Consider the following 21889-nt stretch of genomic DNA (forward strand, 5'->3'; position numbering starts at 1 on the left):
TGTTGGCAATATGATCTCTGGTTCCTCTGCCTTTTCTAAATCCAGCTTGTATATCTGAAAGTTCACATACTGTTGAAGCCTGGCTTAGAGAATTTTGAGCATTACTTTGCTAGCATCTGAGATGAGTCCAATTGTGTGGTAGTTTGAACATTCTTTGGTATTGCCTGTCTTTGGGACTGGAATGAAATCTGACCTTTTCCAGGCCTCTGGCCACTGCTGAGTTTTCCAAATGTGCTGGCATTTTGAGTGCAGCTCTTTCACAGCATCATCTTTTAGGCTTTGAAATAGCTCAACTGGAATTCCATCACCTCCACTAGCTTTGTTCACAGTGATGCTTCCTAACTTCCACTTGACTTCGCATTCTAGCATGTCTGGTTCTAGGTGAGTGATCACACCACTGTGTTTATCTGGGTCATGAACATTTTTTGATATAGTTCTGTGTATTCTTGCCACCTGTTCTTAATATCTTCTGCTTCTGTTAGGTCCATACCATATCTGTCCTTTATTGTGCCCATCTTTGCATGAAATGTTCCCTTGGTATCTCTAATTTTCTTAAAGAGATCTCTAGTCTTTCCCATTCTATTATTGTCCTCTATTTCTTTGCATTGATCACTGAGGAATGCTTTCTTATCTCTCCTTGCTATTCTTTGGAACTCTGCATTCAAATGGATTATCTTTCCTTTTTTCCTTTGCCTTTTGCTTCTCTTCTTTTCACAACTATTTGTAAGGCCTCGTCAGACAACCATTTTGCCTTTTGTATTTCTTTTTCTTGGGGATGGTCTTGATCACTGCCTCCTGTACAATGTCACAAACCTCTGTCCCTATTCTTCATGCACTCTTGTCTATCAGATAAAATCCCTTGAATCTCTTCAGGCACCCCGTCTATCAGATCTAATCCCTTGAATCTATTTGTCACTCACACTGTATAATTGTAAGGGATTTGATTTAGGTCATACGTGAATAATCTCCTGGATTTCCCTACTTTCATCACTTATGGGGTCGCAAAGAGTCAGACATGACAGTGATTGAACTGAACTGAGCTTCATCACTTGTTTGCTTATAATCTGGGAAGTTAGTCAACCTCTGCGTTTCTCAGCTTACAGTTAGAATGGCAACATTGCACTGAGAAGTTAAAGTGAGATATATCACAGGTGCTAAGAGAGACTAATGGAGTCAATTATCAGTAATCAGAGTTATTAAAAAAATCTGTTTAAACCTATGGTCATACCCTTCTTTTTTATGAATAATATTTTTTAACATCTTCTAGAACTATAAATCCTTGAAACAAATTTTGAACAAGGCTAAATTTAGGGTAGTGGTAAACTGTAATTAACCAAAAAATTATTCATTGTATTAGTGCCCAAAGCACAAAAAAAGTCAGCTACTTCACCACATGTGAGCCCACTGGCTTGCTCTCATGCTCCACTATCAGAACACAAGAGCAACTGTGTTAAGTGTCAAGATCTTACCCCCATGGAAGTGCTATTCACTGGAGTCATTTACATCCAATTCATGCATTAGCACAGGTCAGTTTACTGTATTAGATTATTTGCATGTCACTAAAAACTGAGCCTTGAAGGAAAGGGATATCAAATGATAAAAACCTAATGACTATAAAGTTTTTAGTCATTAAAACTTCAGCAGGGAGAAAACTGAGCATATGGCTCACTGATGGGGTCTGAGTAGAAAAGGGACATTAATAGGTTTATACATTTCCTAGGGCTAACTGCAAACAATTTGTGTGAGTTTTCACAATGGAAATATAAAATAGTAAAGAACAATAAGGAAAGATGAGAGCTTCATCCGAGGAAAAATATGCTACAAGTTTACAACAAAATGCAAAGCCCTCGCTGGTCTAAACACCACCATGGTGCCAATAAACCTCTCTACTGTCCAGAAGATAAAAAGCTTAGGCAAAAGACTGGAAAAATGAGCAGTGAGCTAATTAATCTGATACATTTTAGAAGTCCATTTATTTATTCTCACATTTGCAACAGTATCAGGTTGCTGACTTTGCTTTTAAAAAATCCTTATTATTTAATATTATCAGCAGTGAATGTAGAACAGAAAAAAATCATTCACTCATAATTTAATGCCTTCTGAAAATTAAAAAAATATTTTCAATTATTCCTATTCCCTTTAAGTCTTAATTATATTGGATTTATACACAGATATTTTTACATGTAAATACAATTTCAAAGTCTGTTTTCCCACTTAACATTGTATCTTCAGTTTTTTCTCACGATACAGAGAAGCCTTTAAAATAGTCATTCCTAGTACCTCAATGGTTATATTCTTCCATGATCAGATATGCAAGTGATTTCCAATTGTACTGTTAAAAACCAGATCTTTTCATTCACATAGTTAGTTCTTTCTTTTAGATTAGTGGTTTCAAACTTTAGGACACATCAGAATCATCCAGAAGGCTTGTTAAAGCACCGGTGTCTGGGCCCCACCCTCAGAGCTTCTGATTCAATAGGTCTGGAGACAGGCTCAAGAATTTGCACTTCTAACCATTTCCCAAATGATACTGCTGTCTATCTGAGGACCAGTTTTTAAAATCATTGTTAGATTGTTTACACGGAATACTATTGTTAAAATATTTACATGGAGTTGCATTGGGGTTGACAAATCAAATAGTATAGACATTTTCACGGCATCTAAGACATATTTCTGAAAACCGTCCTACAAGCTTATACAGCTTTATATTGCCAAGTGATTTGTCAGTACCTGAAGCCTGGGTAGTTACCAACTAATTGAATGAACAAAAGGACAAAGGAAAATTCTTACCTCTCTCTTCCACAAGATCATGACATTAGGCTGAAAGCCATCTGTTTACATTTCAAAGATACACAGCATGGCTAAATAGAAATTCCTAAATCTCTGTTACTACAGAAGTCAACAAGGAGGTTTCACCATCACTCCAAAGACAGTGAAAAATAACTGATAGATTTAAACCTTGGAAAAGAGCAAATCTGTATCTGTACCATAGACAGAAATTGACTGCATTTAGCTTTGTTGGTCTATTTAGTTCAGTTCAGTCACTCAGTTGTGTCCAACTCTTTACGACCCCGTAAATTGCAGCACACCAGGCCTCCCTGTCCATCACCAACTCCCAGAGTTTACCCAAACTCATGTCCATTGAGTTGGTGATACCATCCAGCCATATCATCCTCTGTCATGCCCTTCTCCTCCTACCCCCAATGCCTCCTAGCATCAGGGTTATTAGGTAGTTCAAAAACAGTGCTGCTCATTGGAAGTATGTATAATGCCAAATCTGGGGCTTTGAGAAATTGTTTTTGATAAACTAGAAACAAGAGAATTCCCACTGTAGCAGGGGATTATTAGCATATTTGCGTAAAAGTGACCGTTAAACCTTGGAGATATCCCCTTGTACTAAAGGATTCTTTATATTGGGTAGAGATTTCTTCCTCACCTTTAGAAACTTGTGCATTTAAATCAACATATCTACATAAGCATATAGATGCATTTAACATAAGTAAACATTAGATAGCCATGTATGCAAAGTATCCAATCATACATTGGTTTCTACAAACCCACAGTAAAGCACATGCTTAGCACAGATATCATCTGCAGAAACATCTTCTGGGCTCTTTCTCAGTAATCCACACACATTCTTAATTTTTCATTCTTATTGGTTGTTATTGTATTAACTAAAATGCGTAATGAGAAAATGTGTTCACAACAACAAAAATACATAAAAATCATAATCCATACATAAGTCAAGTCATTGGGTGTTGTCAGCAAACTTTGGAATTTGGTTAGACGTGAAATTGTTAACTCTAGCTAATGCTGAGAACAGTAAACAGCAGTAAATGTGTTAGATACAGAATTATCAAAAGAATTGTGCAATTATGACTTTCTAAGGCATAGTGCTTTCTATGTCAGTGTTTTTTAGGGATTGTTCTCTCTTGGTCTTAGGAAAAGCAAACAAATGTTTTGAGAGATTAAATTCTCTTGATTAACAAAGCAGATCACAGCCTGAAATGTTGCTTTATTAAGTCAATAATTACAATCAAAAATTGTTCATGACATCTAGTCAGATTTTTAATTAGGATGACTGAAAAATGGCCAGAGGCCACCAAATCATTCATTGGCACAGGCCCCCTACTTCTTTATTCTAACCCAGAAAACTAGTAAAATAATGGCAGTCATCATTTAATCACTCTATCGTAATGAGTTTTGACTTTCCTCACCCTGGTTCATAACCCAAACTTTTTCAAAAGACATATTCAAATAATTTGAAAGTTATCAGGATCTATGGGTTGATCATTTCCCAAACTTAAGATATGGAAAACCAGTGCACAATAGTGTTTCTTATTACCCATTGAAGCAGATTTTGTTCCTTTGAAACTAAAAGCCTAGACCAAAAAAAGAATTTGTTTTCTCTTCTTTTCCTCATTCAGTTTGATTCTATGACCTGTTTGGTGTATATGTAAAAAGATAAAGTTGTATTTATTTAGCCCTCAGCAGTAATTATGTATGATAATAAAAATTTCCATACCTCATGTCTTCAAAGCCAATTGGAAGCACCACTTGGGAAGTTCCTGCTTAGTTACTGGTCATATTTTCCCTGTAACCCCCAACTCAAGCTCTGTACATGCTCAGGAGAACAAGCTATCAAGTGAAAAGTGAAAATTTACCCTAATAAAAAGGATCTTCTCTCCCACACGGTATCTTCCTTGAGAGAGCCTCTCCACACAGAACTTGCTTGGGCATTTGCAAGGAGGATCTTCAGAAATCCGCTTCACCTGAAATAGAAGAGCTGGCAAGTTCATTCTCCTTAATCAGATTCCATTTAGGTTAATTTATTTCATGGGTTCAAAGGCCGCTAAACCATTAACGCATTTAAAAGTGTTCTCCATCAGCCTATGGACATGATATGAGCACAGAAATATCATATTAAACCTTAACTATGTAAAGGTCAGGCCCTGAAGGCACTTTGTGCAGGCCAGTAACTGCACTAAGGCCTAAGCGGGCTGATGGCAATGATAATACTGGAGGATAATAGGGAGCAAATCAACTGGCAGTGTAGGGATGATGCTCTGGGTTCTCATGTTTAGTGAATTAAGAAGATTGTGCACATTGTGTTGCCAAGGAAGTCTACTGATGGCTAGAACAGCTTCTATATTAACATAGTGCATATGCTTCCCTATCATAATTTTAACATTAATTTTACCCATTTTCAAAATAAATGAGAGTTTAAATTTTATTTTTATTTTATTTTATTTTATTTTTTATTATTATTTTAAAATGAGACTACCACTTCACCCTATTTTGAACTCTTTTTGTCATCTTTAATTCATCCAGACTAATCTGGCAATTCACTCCTCAGTAATTCCCATCTTCCAAGACCTATTCTCATAACAGTATCTTACAGTTTATATGTATTTTTAGAATCCATGTCTGACTATCAAATTTTCTGTTTTATCTCCATGTGCATGCATACTAAGTCACTTCAGTCATGTCTGATTCTTTGTGACCCTATAGATTGCAGCCCATCAGGCTTCTCTGTCCATGGGGTTCTCCCTACTCTTTAAAAAATGCATATACTAAATGATAAATGCAAAATGCTTATAAATAGTTGTGACTACTAAAGACAATATATAGTCCATTATCTTAGGAATAAGGTTTATTTATGTTTTCCTTTGTTGGGAACCTGCCATGTTGTGTCTCATACCTGTCCTCTCTTAAAGTAACCAACCAACCAGACAATAGAGGCTTCTCTGATAGCTCAGTTGGTAAAGAATCTGCCTGCAATGCAGGAGACCCCAGTTTGATTCCTGGGTCAGGAAGATCTGCTGGAAAAGGGATAGGTTACCCACTCCAGTATTCTTGGGCTTCCCTGGCAGCTCAGCTGGTAAAGAATCCACCTGCAATGCGGGAGACCTGGGTTTGATCTGTGGGTTGGGAAGATTCCCTGGAGAAGGGAAAGGCTACCCACTCCAGTATTCTGGCCTGGAGAATTCCATAGACTGTATCACCCATGGGGTCGCAAAGAGTCAGACACGACTGAGCGACTTTCACTTTTGCAACCAGACAATGCAAAAGAATACCTTGTGTATTGAGTCAAAGTTTCCATAGATGGCAGATCTAAATCACGCTCAACCTACATTTGAGAAGCTGCATAGAATAAATTTAGATTCTAAAGGAATTGGCTTGGATACCTCTCATCCAAATCCTTACTTCCATAAAGATATGACTCCTAGAATTTTGTCATCAAAGAAATTCAAATTTCTTCAACTAATGTCTGACTTCAATCAGCACTCCACTAAGCAAAAACTGTGGGAAGGGTAACATAGGAACTCACTTGCATGCTGGAATAAAGAACCTACACCACTTGCTTTCCCTATAATAAGTGAAGCTCCAGAAGGTATGAAAGCATAAGACAGTAGAGGGAAAAGCTAGAAAAAGTGGGGGAATCCTGAAGCAAAATTTATCTTAAGAGCTGTACAATTATGGAGTCTTTGTTGGTGGTCCAGTGGCTAAAAACTCTGCACTCCCGAGGTAAGGAATGAGGGTTCCACCCCTGGCCAGAGAGCTAAGATCCCATATGCCTCAAGGGCCAAAAAAACCAAAACACAAAACAGAAGCAATACTGTAGCAAATTTAGTAAAGACTTTAAAAATGGTCCACATAAAAAAAAAGAACTATACAATTATGTCTCATGGATGCCTAGAAAGGAGAACCAACACGATTGCTCGGAAAAAGAGAACCAATGTCAGGATATATATTTTCATCAGCTCCCTCTAGAATTCCTAATTCTGTCAACATATAAACCTACAATTCTTCTTACTTATTTGTGTTACAGCACATTGTATCTCAGTGGGTGGTTCACCTTCATGTCTCTTTGCCAGATTGTGAGTTACTTGAAGATTGAGATAATACTTCATTATAGTTTTAAATCCTTGAAATAAAACATAATGCCTTAATGGCATATAATATGTGTTCAATAAATACACATTGAATAAACAAGCACAGGGACTTAGGACACAAGAGCGAATTAGTGTGACAGATTGACTGGATTCAAAGAATTTTAGAGATGGCCTTCACTGAAAAAGTGAAATACCTAACTATGTTAGTGATTAGGCCCATGTCTTTGAGTTCTGAGTTTTTCCTGCCATATGATACTTGGGCTATAGATACACCTACCTACTCCCCCAGTATTAACAGAATTCCATCCCTAGGAATTTTTTTAAGAGATATTCTTGAACAAGATGGAGATAATAGAACAAGAAGTATGACATTCCCTTCTATGATGCAGAACCATAGTCTGGGGTGGAGGTGAGGTTACAGGACCAATGAATGTGTACTGTTTTAAACATTTTAAGTATTCCAATATGTGTATCTCTTTTTATATGTATTTATAAACATGTTTTAAAACTCTAAATAAATATGTAAATAAATTGGGTTTATTGAATACAATTGCTAGAAATAGTACAGCTTTTCTTAGCACCACAATAATTCCATGAGAAAAGAAGGAAAGGAGGGAGAGGAGAAGGGATGGAGGAAAAGAGAAGGACATTGGCCACCTCCCCCCAAAGTATCCAACAATCAGCATCATAAAAGCACATGGCCCAAACTTTAAGAAACTCATGTTTGGCATAGCTTTTCTGCAGCTTAGTAATTGAACAGACATTAAATTGCTATTCAAGTGGTTCCTCTGCTAAGAAATGACAGTCACAAGTATGTATGGAAAGTATTTCCATCTTGAAGTGTTTTTAGACAATATACAGAAACTGTTGGTATCAAATGAAAGAAAATACAAGAAACATTTTCTTAAGTGGTCTGTCCTTCTCTAATGTCTTCCTAAGCTTTGAAAATATACTTGCTCTTTTTTAAATCAAGGGCTTTTGTGTAGTTGTGAGAGAGCTGGAGGCAGAAATGAAGAGACAAGGCCAGACTGTGGGTAATGGAAATATATTGTTAAGTAAACAGTGACTGATGACACCTGTGCTTCTTACATTACCTTGGGATAAGTCAGTCTGGCAGGTGTTCTGTTTTTGGCCAGGAACCCAGCCAGTATTCTGCTGAAATGGGATTTCAAGAGGACCTGATTACTCAGAATTATACTATCTCTCATCCCCAGACTGAGGAAGTTGATGGAGAAGAGGAAGAAAGTAAGACTGGTTTCTTAGAACTGTATTCAACTCATTGTGTGGGAACAGGCTCAACACAAGGGAACTAAACCTGACCCCATCATTTTATCACAGCTGAGTCACTTTATCAGGACATCTGGGGAATAAATTAATCTGAATGACTCCACTGTGTTCTCTTCCTCATAGGATGTCTTGCTTGATTAAAGAAGGTGGGATGTATTACCCACATTAAGGGTCACCTATTTTTTCCCCCAATTTTCCACAAATCTCGTAAGTCAAACAAGGAAATGTGAAGATGCATTGAAAGTTTCTAAACTGGCAGTTATTGTTGGAACTATTCACTGGAATATGACATTTTAACATGGGTCTGTGTCTTTTTTTTTTCCCTCCTTCTTTCTTTACTCTTTTCTCCATTTTTTTCTTTTTCTTCTTCATTATTCTTCTTTATTCTTTTTTCCTCTTTTTTGATGTAAATAATATCTCTAGAGTATAAATATTCAATATTATTAAATAAACACAGGAACTTTGCAAGCAATATTTTATACCTCCATTCTAAAGCACATGTTGGCGTATGTGAATTGCAACTCCCCAATGGCTATCTATGCCTCATAGGCAGGGAAGCAGTTGCCATATGAACTATTTCCTTTTCATATTTGACATATGAAGCTCTGATTTAAACCATTAGTGAGGCCCAAATGGTTTTTCTCTCTGTTCTACTGTCCCTGAAATAAAACACTTTGGTGAAAAACTCTCACTTAAACAGAATGCAAATATTTCAGTACAGTTTCCCCAGTGTAGTATGAAGGAGACTTTAAGAGGCTTCTGTGTCCAAAGAAGCATGGAAAATTCCAGATTAAACAAGATCTTATTATAGAACTCATTAGTGCCTTTCATATGCCAGAATGCATTGCCAAACTCTAGGTAGGGACTATAGTAAGCTGTATTTCTTAAACTAACCTATTCATGGAATTATTCATGCCATGGGCCATCTGGTGGTGTGAGTGTTTGATTAAAGATTCTTTGAAGACTGCACACACAGCATTCTAGCTGACAACAATACATAAGAATCCATTTAGCACATTTCCTACATGCGATGAAAACCCCCTAACTATACAGATGGTTATGTTCCCAAACCCTGAAAAACTTTAAAGGGAGTTTAAAGCTTCTCGAAAGCCTCTTCCTCGTTTCCAGCTGCGAGAACAGAACTTGGCATAGCGAGAGCAACCACAGAGTGAGTCTTGCCATTTTGAAGACAGTCCCTAACTCACGTACCTGCTCTGAACTGGATTATTGGTAAAACTGTTCCAAAATCCTTTCCATAGTTGTTTCCCCACCTTCTTCCCCTGTCCTTCTCCCCTTCTCAAGGATGAGGGGTGGCCACACAGGACACAAGCTGGTGAAGAAAAGGAACCATTCTAGCTACTTTGCCCAGGCTCAGGTAAACAGCCCAAGGGGCAACATCTCCTCTCCTTCTGCTAAGTTACAGCAGAGCTGAGAAATGCACATTTTCTCCAGAGCACACGGCCATTCCAGATAAACAGAAAAAGGGAGAGTCTTTTTCAAGCTTTGATTACTCACATTAACAATGTATCCAATTAGCATGGCACTAGATAAAGCTGAATAAAATATGGTCCTCGTCTTTGAGAACAAAGACAGTACCTAGAGAAGAATAGGTATTTATGCCCAACGTGATAAACACTTCACTAAATGTATAAAAACACTTGAGGAACCAAGGACACATTTGTCAGTTTTACCGGGAATGAGAGATGCCAAGAAAACTCTACAGAAGACCGCATAACCTGAATTTTAGAAGATGAAAAGGTGTCTAAAAGTAGAAACCAAAAACGAGCAGGGTGAGGAAAGCAAATGAGGAAAAGCACAGGGTGTAAAATAATCCTTGGGCATTTGGGCTTAGAGGACAGGTTTACAATAGATACATTACTATGTAAGAATGAACCCAGAGTGTGAAAAAGGCTGGGAAAGACAAAATGGACCACAACATGGAGGCCTTGTGTGACACGTACATGAGTTTGGGCTTTACCCTGGACATTATAGAGCTCCTATAAGACTTTAATCAATTCTGAATTCCCTTTAGGTTGAGCTTTCTGGTAGCAATAATGCTTGTGGAGAATTACGAGAACAGAGTGGTCAACAGTGTCAGACACACCGGAAAATGGTCTCATAATTTGAGGACTAAAATATTCATTTGTTCACTAATTCATTCATAAGGAGGTTAAGGGTGATGCTGGCCAGACCACTGACTATAATGCATTAAAGACAGTGAATGAAGGTAACAGCTTAGAGGAAAAGGACAAAGATCAAACAGAGTAGCCCCAGAAAAACACTTTTATAAGAGAAAGACTAAAAGGAAGATCTTACTCTAAATGAAGTCTAATCAAAAAAGTATAATTGAGAAAAAAGAAAAGGTGTTCTTATCAATATATAATGTGCCATTACATACTATTAATACAAAGTTACTCAACTACCTTACAAAATAAAAATGAAATAGTAGGATGCAAGGCATATGACTGATCTTTAGAAACATTCCTGTGATTTTAACAGCCTTTTAGGTGCATTATATTGAAATGCCCTGCCTATCCTTTCATTTCTGAGTGGACTGAACATAGGAAAACTAAATTAAACTGATATCAGATAAGATAGCTTGATGGGCTAAGTGTATAATGTGCTGTCCTTAGCAGAAATGGAAATTCTCAATCTGTCAGATAAATTGCTATATTTCTGTTCATCTAAATCTGCAATGTAGATTATAGTGTCACATGAAAGAGAATAAAAGGTGGGAGAAATCTTTCTATATCCAACAGCACCAATCAGTCATTTCCCCAGATCTTTGCAGTTCAGGCCCAAGGGAAAGAAACTCTCAGCTAAGAGCTAGCTGTCCTTTTCAGTTCTGCCTATTCCTCATAACGGGCATTATGGTTGGTGCTAGCTTCTAAGAACTCTCCCCGTGTATGTGAGACGTATTGTACATATTGTACCAAGGGATCTAATCTGTGTATGTGAGACATACTTCAGTCTAACATCCCCAAGGTTTTCATTTTTCTTTTTTTTTCACTTTTATTTTTTTAAGGTAATATGAAGTTGTTTTTTTTTTTAACTTTATTTTACTTTACAATACTGTATTGGTTTTGCCATACATTGACATGAATCCACCACGGGTGTATACATGCTCCCAATCCTGAATCACCCTCCCACCTCCCACCCCATATCATCACTCTGGATCATCCCCATGCACCAGCCCCAAGTATCCTGTATCCTGTATCTAACAGACTGGTGCTTCATTTCTTACATGATAGTATACATGTTTCAATGCCATTCTCCCAAATCATCCCACCCTCTCCCTCAGAGTAAAGGTTTCCATTTTTCATAAAACCCAGAGGCAGTTTTGACATTTACACTCAAAACATATGCCCTGAGAAGTAAATGCATACATGTAATCAGACACACCACTAATGACCAAGGACTTAAGAGACAACAGAAGTAGCCAGGGAATTTTACTTCATCCTGTTTACTGTTACACCCAGAATCTGTTTTCTGTATGAGGAGGTAATGAAAATATTTCCTAATCTGCCAAAGACGGTGACTCAAGGACTCTGTTAAGTAGAGGGAGGGTGACCTCAGAGAGTTAGACAAAATTGGGTTGCAATCTAAGCGTCTCTCTTCCTCTCAGCAGGTAATTCAACTTCAAGTCTCAGGTTTCTCAATAAGAGACTTGCCTAACAAGATCACTTGAAGAATAATGGCAGCCCACCTCCCACCCTGGTGCAGAGTCAGTAAAGGACAGTTGTCTTCTCCATTGCATTTTGCCTTTCTTTCTTTAACAGTCCTTAAGATCCCATGCCTTCAGACTTCTTATCAATGAAGAAGGGAGCAGGAAGGAATAGTATCAATGCTTAAGTGTTTCCAAAGACAATTTTCAGGAGCTGGACTCATTATCCTAAAATTTAAGGTACTACTCAGCAGAATTAAGTGATGCTGTACTTTAAATAAGATAAGCGGCTCAGTTTTGAATCTTGAAATCAATTGCAGGACTATAAACTTTCTCATAGGACTCTAAAAGAAATTGCAGTAACATTGGAATAGGCAGAGGTGAGACAGAGAGGAGACTGAATAGAATGAGTTTTGAAGTTCAAAAAGGAGCAAGTACTGGTAAGAAACCTGATGGATATTACTTACTGCATCATCCAATAAGTTTCCTGTACTCTTTTTTCCAGAAGACTTTGAAGAAGGAGAAGGTGAAGGAGAAGGGGCGGAGAGTGTTTCTTCTTGTTCTATCTCTTTTTCCAATTTTATCAAACCAGGAGGCTCCACACCATACCTTTTTAAAAGACACCAGACAAGTAAACATGCATAATTTATAATGATGATACACTTGACATACATTACATTCAATTAGGAACACCACAAGACCAAACTGCTGACTTTTCAAAATAACGTTAATTTTTTTCTGGCATTCTGATAGGTACTTAAATTGTCACCCTTTTAAGCAGGAAGAAAATTTGTGTATATATATATATATATATATATATATATATATACACACACACACATACATGCACATACATAAATATACATACATATACGCACACACACATGTTTACATGTTTACAGGTATATGTGCTTAGTTGTGTCTCTTTTGTGACCCCATGGACTGTAGCCTGCCTGGCTCCTCTGTCCATGGGATTGTCCAGGCAGGAATACTGGAGTGGGTAGCCATTTCCTCCTCTAGGGGATCTTCCCAACCCAGGGCTCGAACCCATATCTTTTGCAGTTCCTGCTCTGCCAGGCAGATTCTTTACCACTGCACCATCTTGGAAGCCCTCCTGGTTCATAGACTGTGTCTTTTCACTGTCACCTCGTGTGGCAGAAAGGGTAAGGGGTCTCTGTGGGGTCTCTTTTATAAGAGCACTAATTCCATTCATGAGAACTCCGTCCTCATCCCCAAAGCCCTGCCTCCCCATATCATCATAGCAGGCATTAGGTTTCAACAAACTATCTGAGGAGACACAAACATTAAGCCCAGTATAAAGTCCTAACTTCTAGTACCCCAGAATGTGACTGTATTTGCAAATAGAATCTTTACAAGGAGGTAATTAACATAAAATGAAGTCATTAGGGTGGGGCCTATTCCAATATGTCTGGTATCTTTATAAGAAAGGAAATTTGGACACAGACAAATACAGAGAGATGTCCATGTGAAGATACAGAGACATGACCATCTACCAGCCAAAAGGGACACCTCAGAAGAAACCAACCCTGCTGACACCTTGACCTCAGAACTGTAAGAAAAGAAATTTCTATTTAAACCACACAATCTGTGGTACTTTGTTAAGGCACCCTAGGAAACTACTGCAGTCAAGAATTTGCCAAAGTTTCATTAGTCACTGGCATACTGCTATAATTTTTAGAGGAAACCTATACTCTAGAAAACCAAAAATGTTAAATTTTAAGTCAAAATATCTGTTGAGCAGATTTTTAGTTCTCAATACATCATTTTATAATGAAATATCATTAACATTTTAACATAATTTTTTGCAACACTAAATAATTCTCTGGAATTTATCTACCATACTTTTTCTTTTCTAAATGAGGTTAAAATCTGTTAATAGTAAAAGGAGGTTTATACTTTATAATATAGTATATAGCATATAAGTAAAATCTTAAAAGTATTTAATAGTTATATCTCAAATTTAGTACTTAATGAATCCGTTTCTATATAGCGCTTTCAATCACTTTCTATTAATTGCTTGCAAAATTTGCAAAGGTGTAAAAGAGGTTGAAGATATCCAAGTAGAGGCTGATAGCAGCTAATACATATTCCTCAGGTGACAGCCTATACATCAGTGAGTATGTGTCATAGATGATGAATCTGCAGAAAAGAAGGGCTCCTACAGCAGCCAAGGGGCTTCCCAGGTGGCACAATGATAAAGAACCTGCCTGCCAGTGCAGGAGATGCAGGAGACATGGGCTTCAATCCCTGGGTTAGGAAGGTCCCCTGGAGAAGGAAATGGCAAACCACTCCAGGATTCTTGCCTGGAAAATCCCATAGAGAGAGGAGCCTGGTGGGCTCCAGTCCCCGGGGTTGCAAAGATTTGGACACAACTGAGCACTAAGCACACATACCCAGAAGCCACGACCAGCTGCACAGTTTCACCATAACAAAACATCTTCAAGATTCCTGACAAGAACAAAATCCACAAACCAGAAAATAGGCCTGCTCCAAATTTGCCGCAATCTCTCTTAGATTGCAGAGTATACACAGTTGAATCAGGAAATACTGCATGGGTCAGTATAAAATCTTGCAGGACAATATATACATCACAGAAAGTAACAACGAAGGCCACAGTCAGCGCTTCCAACAGTATAAGTACAAAAAGCAGGTATGGGTTAAGGGGATGCTTATGTCTGTTTAAAGTCATGTCTAAAATCAGACCAAAAGATCCAAGAGAAAACACCAAAATTAAGGCCAGACTTTTATGTACAAAGGTCCATTTGGTATTTAAAAAAATGCAGATGTCATTGTAGTTAAGTTAGTTACAGTTATATATGAAAATATACAGGAACAGACTCATAAGAACATACAAAAATAAATTAAAAGACTCCATGTAGTACATTGATGAGTCAATAACATGAATTACCATGTAAATTTTGTCTTCCAATTTCAGATTTACTAGCTTTAATGATATTAGTGCTGTAACTGAACTCCTATTTTGAATATAAATTTTTTAAAGATGGAAATAAAGTCAGAGTTAAGTTGAAAACAGCAAACTTTCCAAATAAAACTTCTTAAATGAATTTATAGAGAAGAAATTCACTGTTAATTGTATACCTTTATGGACTCAGAATAATGTAGAATGGGTTATACAGCATTATCAATTATTCTCTTAGGAACAACATAATGAAAGCATTTATAGTGTTAGAAAGAAAATGAATACAGAGGAAAAAAATAATTTAAAATGACAAAATGGTAAAATTATATGCTGTAAATTATAAATGTCACAGCAGTTTAAAGACAGAGATATAGTTGTTAATAGCATTCATCCCTCTCCTAATCATATTTTCCTTAGAGTAAATGTGAAATTGATTTGATTTCCTCAATGCATATCAATTGTATATTATAATGCCTAGATGGAGGAGACCAAAGATAATTCAAGAGGATCTTTGAGTTCACGTAGTTATATCCTTTCAGTTTTATAGAATAAATAAAACAGACCCAGAGAAAATACAGAACTAGCTAGGAAAAGGACAAAGACACAATACAGGTTTTTTGGCTTCAGGTTTTCTTAGATATTTTAATCAGGTGATCACATATTAAAAAGAAGAGGAAAAAGTCACTTGGCAATTTAAAAAAAATAAGCTATGGATTGTCTACAAAGTAAATAATCTATATAGAGAGAATAAATATGCTGGCAATAAATGTCCAGTACCTTAGAGTGACTGAATAGTATATTAAAAAAACATTGTTAAACGTAAAAGTTTAGATTATCAGTTTCCTGTTCTAATGGTTTGTTCATTTAGCTGACGTTACACACATGTCAAGTGCTCTTTGAGAGCTGGAAAACATACCAGAATTTGGTACAAAACAGTTTAAACTGGCACAACTCAAATAATAATTGCTGTTTTGATAACTGCTTCTAGTGAACAGAGTAATTTTTAGTTACATAAATCATTAGCGAATAGACTTTAGGCACTATCACATTTCAAAGCTTTTAAACAGATTAGCCAGTCAATAGGACGTTTGTAGAAACACGCAGTCGACTGCAGATTCTGTAACACTAGAGACCACTGTCTGATCCACAGCCGCCTCGGCAGGTAGTGCAAATCCTGGCTCACAATAGATACTTAATAGCTACTGTTTGAATGGGAAACAAACTGTGGATTCTCCTACAATGTGTTCAGGTTCCAGAAATGAAGCAGAGTTCATTGTTTTGGATCTTTAAATGTGTATCACTTTAATAAAACATACCAACATTAAATGTAAATAGGTGCCTTACCCCTAAAAAGTGTTCTTCCTTAAGACTTTAAACCTTATTCAAAACTAAAATACATTTTTATCTTTCTAGAGCTCACTAATTACACTTTACTCAACCCAGTGTCTCATACTGTTGACAAGTACCAACAATATTCACTTGGAGATCCGGGTATCATTCTTCCCTGAGGCAGACTTGAGCTAACTGTGCCATTAACCTATTCTTTAAATTTAGCAAATCACCTAACCTCAGAGAGTCTGTTTTCTATCAGGAAAACAGAGATGAAAGTGACCTGTCCTAGCGGTGGTCTGATGTAGCAGAAGAGGGGGAGGAGGGGGAGGCGGGAAGGAGGGAGGAAGAGGAAAGTGAAAAGAATAACTGTAAACTGAACATCTTCCATGTACCTGTACCATTGGGGCATCTTGATATATGTCATTTCTGAGTCTCAGTTTTATTTCACTAAACAGTGAAAATTCTAATTCCTGTGTTTCAATACAGTTAGAAAGAATAAAAACAGTATCCATTACACACCCAGTACAGTGTCTGACACAGGGCACCACCTCTGAAATGGCTATTGATAACTGATGTATCAAAGCTTGCACAACCAGGAAACTGCAACATTGAGGTCCTTTTGCTGAAGTTTTAATTTTTTAAAAATATATTATTCCATCCAATGATATAATGAAACAGTCTCATAATTAAGATGTAGTTTTATTTATTATGAGAAATGGGATACTCCTGCTGTATCAGTAAACATGGATGTCACAATCATCAGCAATTCCAGTCCTTTAATATGAGCTCCTGAGGCCTAAGGGCACTCAGGAAGGAAAGGATTACCTGTGTGCCAACAGCCATTAGACTGCAACCCCAAGGAAGCTCAGGATGTGAAAAACAGAATATTGGCCCAGATAGCTGAGATGCATGTGAAAGCAATGATTTCAGTGAGCCCAGACTTTTGCATCTTCCCATAAAAAAGGAAAACACTAAATTCCTTAACCTGAGATATCTGGCTTCCTTTAATTAAAAATAATCGTTTGATGTTCAGACTGTGTGTGTGTGCTAAGTCGCTTCAGTCATGTCAGATTCTTTGCGACTCTATGGGCAGTAACTCGTCAGACTCCTCTCTCCATGGGATTCTCAAGACAAGAATCCTGGAGTAGGTTGCCATGCCCTCCTCCTGAACCAGGGATTGAACCCAGGTCTCCTACATCTCCTGCATGGGCAGACTGGATCTTTACCATGGGCCACCGGTAAGCCCACGATGTTCAGACTACTTGCCCTTTGGGGTAAAATTTCTATATAACCTGGCTCCTCCCCATTCCTCCTTGGAGCAGTTCTCTCAGAGTCACTTGAGATGTTGTCTCCCAGCTATGAAATCCTAAAATTCCCACAACATAAAACGTAATTCTCAGCTTTTAGGTTGTGAATATTTTTTAAGTTTACAATATCGTTAGGTTACTATTGTCTGTATCCTTTACCAAAACCTCACATCAGTTCAGTCGCTCAGTTGTGTCTGACTCTTTGTGACCCCATGGACTGCAGCATGCCAGGCATCCCTGTCCATCACCAACTCCCAGAGTCCACCCAAACCCATGTCCATTGAGTTGGTGATGCCATCCAATCATTTCATCCTCTGTCATCCCCTTCTCCTCCTGCCCTCAACCTTTCCCAGGATCAGGGTCTTTTCAAATGAGTCAGCTCTTAGAATCAGGTGGCCAAAGTACTGAAGTTTCAGCCTCAACACCAGTCCTTCCAATGAACACCCAGGACTGACTTCCTTTTGGATGAACTGGTTGGATCTCCTTGCAGTCCAAGGGACTCTCAAGAGTCTTCTCCAACACCACAGTTCAAAAACTCACATAGGCTTCCTTTAAATTAATTTTCTCAGAATTGTGGGATAGCAGCAATATCTCAGTGCTGAAGCATAGCAAAAGTTATAAATTAATTTTTGCTACTAACTCACTGGATGAACTTCAACAGGCAATCCTTTTTAATCCCTCTAGACTTTTTTAAATTTTTAGTTCCAACAAGGTATAACATTTTGTTATATTTAATGTTCTTAAGAGAATAACAAACTGGGCAGCGATGGAATTTAACACACTAGAATTCACAGCCAATTAAAAGTCAATCAGAAGTGAAAACATCATATTGGAAAATATAAATTAGGTCAATTGGAAAATATGATTTCATTTGTAATTGTTGGTGGATTCATGCCACCTTTTAGAAACAGGTTGGTTGGGTTGAACAATTTTTTTTCCTGTTAATATTTTAATCAAATGAAATAATATGAAAAATGTTATTAAAGTACCAACAGGTTCCACTCCACGTCTGAAACAAAACAAAATTTGAATGAAGTAGAAAACAACACCACACATGGAAAACGGTGCCCTGGAGATTTTTCTTTATCTGGGAATGCTGAAAATTAGCTATGCCACTGAACACAGAAAATCAACACTAAGCCCCAAATCTCTGCTTATACTGGCTTTTGAATACTTCAAGCTGCATAAGGTACAGTCAGCCAATCCTGAAATACACACTTAAGTACGGCTCATTGGCTTCCTGTCTGTCTGGAGATGTCAACAGGCTGTAAATCATGAAATTCCCCTTGGGTTGGGGCCCTGCACCTGAAGCCAACTTAGTCACTAAAAGGTCTTTTTTTGGCTCTCCAAAAAGCTGCTTCATTCTGGTTTCCATGATTAACCCTATCCCATGCTACATTTTGATTTTGTCTAAACGGTTTTCAAAAATGTATACTGTTGTCTATTCTCATTCAACTACAAGATCTCAAAGCTTTGTAGGAGAAGGAGCAACTGTTGCTTTCAAACTGAATAAGGGTCGACTACTGTTGTCTAGGGTTTCCCTTGTGGCTCAGCTGGTAAAGAGTCTGCCTGCAATGAGGGAGACCTGGGTTCGATCCCTGATTTAGGAAGCTCCCATGAAGAAGGGAAAGGTTACCCACTCCAGTATTCTGGCCTGGAGAATTCCATGGACTGTGTAGTCCTTGGGGTTGCAAAGAGTCAGACACGACTGAGTGTCTTCCACCTTCACTTTCACTGTTGTCTATTCTCGCCCAACAACAAGATTTCAAAACTTTGTAGGGGAAGGAGCAACTGTTGCTTTCAAACTGAATAAGGGTCAACAAAAGACAGCAAGAAGGTTGGATCTGCTAAAACCAAATCTTTGTATCTGTATACCCCAGTGATACGAAAGTAGGGAGAATACTGAAAGGGCAGTGTCATATTATCATTTTTGGTCTCATTCAAAAAGTGCTAGGGAAAGGGTCTTATGGTTAATAACTTTATGATGAGATATTAGAAATAGACTTTACATTTTTCTGACATAGGCTACAACTTTTGAGATTGGTCTAGATGAAATAATTGAGCCCCCAAACTAAGCCCTGAACTAGAAAATTTACTCGAACTATTTACTAGATGATAATTTTCAAAGACAAGACATCTGGGGTCTATTTTATTAGACCTGGCTGCTGCTGCTAAGTCACCTCAGTTGTGTCCGACTCTGTGCGACCCCATTGACAGCAGTCCATCAGGCTCCCCCGTCCCTGGGATTCTGCAGGCAAGAACACTGGAGTGGGTTGCCATTTCCTTCTCCAACACATGCATGCATGCTAAGTCACTTCAGTCATGTCCAATTCCATGCGACCCCATGGACAGCAGCCCACTAGGCTCCTCTGTCCACAGGATTCTCCAGGCAGGAATACTAGAGTGGGTTGCCATTTCCTTCTCCGATTAGACCTGGAGGGATAAAGTTTAGACATTCCCATTTCTTAAGGCATATAACAGATCACTTAAAGATTCTTGCAAGATAGTTTTTGCCCCATTTTTATTCTGCTTTAAAGTCTGGATGGAAGTTTCACTCAAATGAAAACAAATTTTATTCTTAGCAGTAAGAGTCAAGTTCTTTAAATAGGATGAGTTAACTAATAAGCCTGGTGTAAGAATATTTTCTTTTAAGTAACATTTCATTATGTCACGAGTTAAAATAGGAGGAAATATTCACAAAGTATATTTCTTTTGAACGGTCATAAATTTTGTTCAAAATGAAGCACTCAAAAATAAAAATAAAAATAAAAAGCTTCCCTCTGATGTTGACTATTCATCATAGCCCCAAACAAAATTAACAAAAGTTCTTTACTTTTATCATAAAGCTAATCTTAATTTTTCAGTCTTAAAAAAAGGCTGAATTCACAGTAACTTTTTAAAAATAATGAATATCAAAACACTCTCATTAAATAGATTTTTGAGGTTTTAGTGACCTGTTTTTGCTGAGTGTTTTATTTTGCAGAAGGCAAACATGCATATTTTACATACAGAAACTGACATGATTTCTGAAATATTAATGGAGGGATTTCACAGTGATGATACCTCTTTGTAGTTGAAAATAAAGGGAAGTTTTACCCATGAGAGCAAAAATAAGTGGTCTCATTCTCCCATTTCAGAACTCAGAGAAGTCCACAGCTCTCAAGAGAGTTTCACAGAGGAACCCAGGCAAGGAATATGGCAGAGAATTAGAAACTTCTAGTTAATCATTTCTGAAGTGATGTTGATGTTTTTAAAATGACATTTATGTAATCTTGAGAAATAAATATTTAGGATCAAATATAAAAAAGCATTATCTATCAGCAGAAAAACACAAAATTCACAACGTTGTGTTGGGATTTTGTCATGGTCAAACTGCATCTGTTGTGTGTACAAATTAATGTTGTGATTCTTGAGAGCTCTCCAAACATCACTTCTAGTCTTGGTTACTGCTGTCTTAATTCAATAATGCTGTCCTAATTCAACATCATGGAAAAGTAAAAGGGGAAGGAAGCACCCATACAATAATCTAGATAAAGGTTTACTATATCAAAACAGAAATTTTGGTGTAAAATAAGGTGAGAATGATGAATTTCCCTTTTTTTTTTTTTTTGCCTTCAACTATTATGCTTCAACACAGGACTAAGGTAATGTTGTTTGGGTGTACTGGGTGACTGTTTTTAAAGTACAATTGAACTTCCCCTAAAATTTTAATAAAATCTTCAAATGTGTCCAAAGAGAAACTTACACAGACATTTATACTTAAATGTTCATTCTATCCATTTGGGTATTCAGCTGTTTAACTTTATGCTGCATACAAAATAACAACCTGAATAATCTCTCAGCCTATTTTCTCTTTTTCATGGTAAGTGTACAATATTTCATAGCACTCAGGTAGGTAAGGAAGATAAAAAACAAAATTTACTAATCGAACACTGTAATGTGTTGTCTTAATCCTTCAATCACTGCTTTGTGAAATTAGTAAAATTTTTATAATGCAAATAATCTCTGCTTTTACTAGTACACATGGTCATAAGTGTGGTTAGAAATGTAGCCACCCATTCTTGTCAAGAATAATGATAATGAAAATAATAATAATAAAGGCAGAGGAAACTTTTGGAGGTGATACTACATTTATGACATAGATTGTGATGATAGTTTTGTAGATGCATACTTATAACCAAACTCATCAGGTTGTTTACTTTAAATATGTACAGCTTTTTGTATGATAATCATATACCAATAACATGGCTTTAAAAAATAAATGGAGCAACCCAAAATCTCAATTTTAAAATATTTGAGGAAAAACACAAAACACCTTCAAATTGACCAGGCCATTATGCTTCCCCTTCCTTAACCAAGATGTTGTTTTAAATACTATGGCAAGGGATTTTTCACGCCAGACTCAGAGCTGGAGGAAAAGTGATTTCTAACAGGATTTTGTCATTGGGTGGCAAACTTTTCC

The 21889-nt window shown here is 37.3% G+C and overlaps 1 protein-coding gene and 1 pseudogene across 5 annotated transcripts in view; both read right to left on the reverse strand.

Annotated features, from left to right (window-relative positions):
• Positions 1–21889, reverse strand: part of GAS2 (growth arrest specific 2) — a 141106-nt gene that overhangs the window by 58431 nt on the left and 60786 nt on the right. For all 5 annotated transcript variants that reach the window (XM_069564979.1, XM_069564978.1, XM_069564980.1 and 2 more), the window contains exons 6-7: positions 12315–12456; positions 4665–4772 (exon numbers count right to left, since the gene is read on the reverse strand). In XM_069564979.1, the coding sequence (XP_069421080.1) occupies positions 4665–4772; positions 12315–12456 (250 nt within the window). The remainder of the gene's footprint in view (positions 1–4664; positions 4773–12314; positions 12457–21889) is intronic.
• Positions 13868–15175, reverse strand: LOC138427227 (protein lifeguard 4 pseudogene; annotated as a pseudogene).

This window comes from Ovis canadensis, chromosome 21 (genome assembly GCF_042477335.2).
Source record: "Ovis canadensis isolate MfBH-ARS-UI-01 breed Bighorn chromosome 21, ARS-UI_OviCan_v2, whole genome shotgun sequence".
Taxonomy (NCBI): domain Eukaryota; kingdom Metazoa; phylum Chordata; class Mammalia; order Artiodactyla; family Bovidae; genus Ovis; species Ovis canadensis.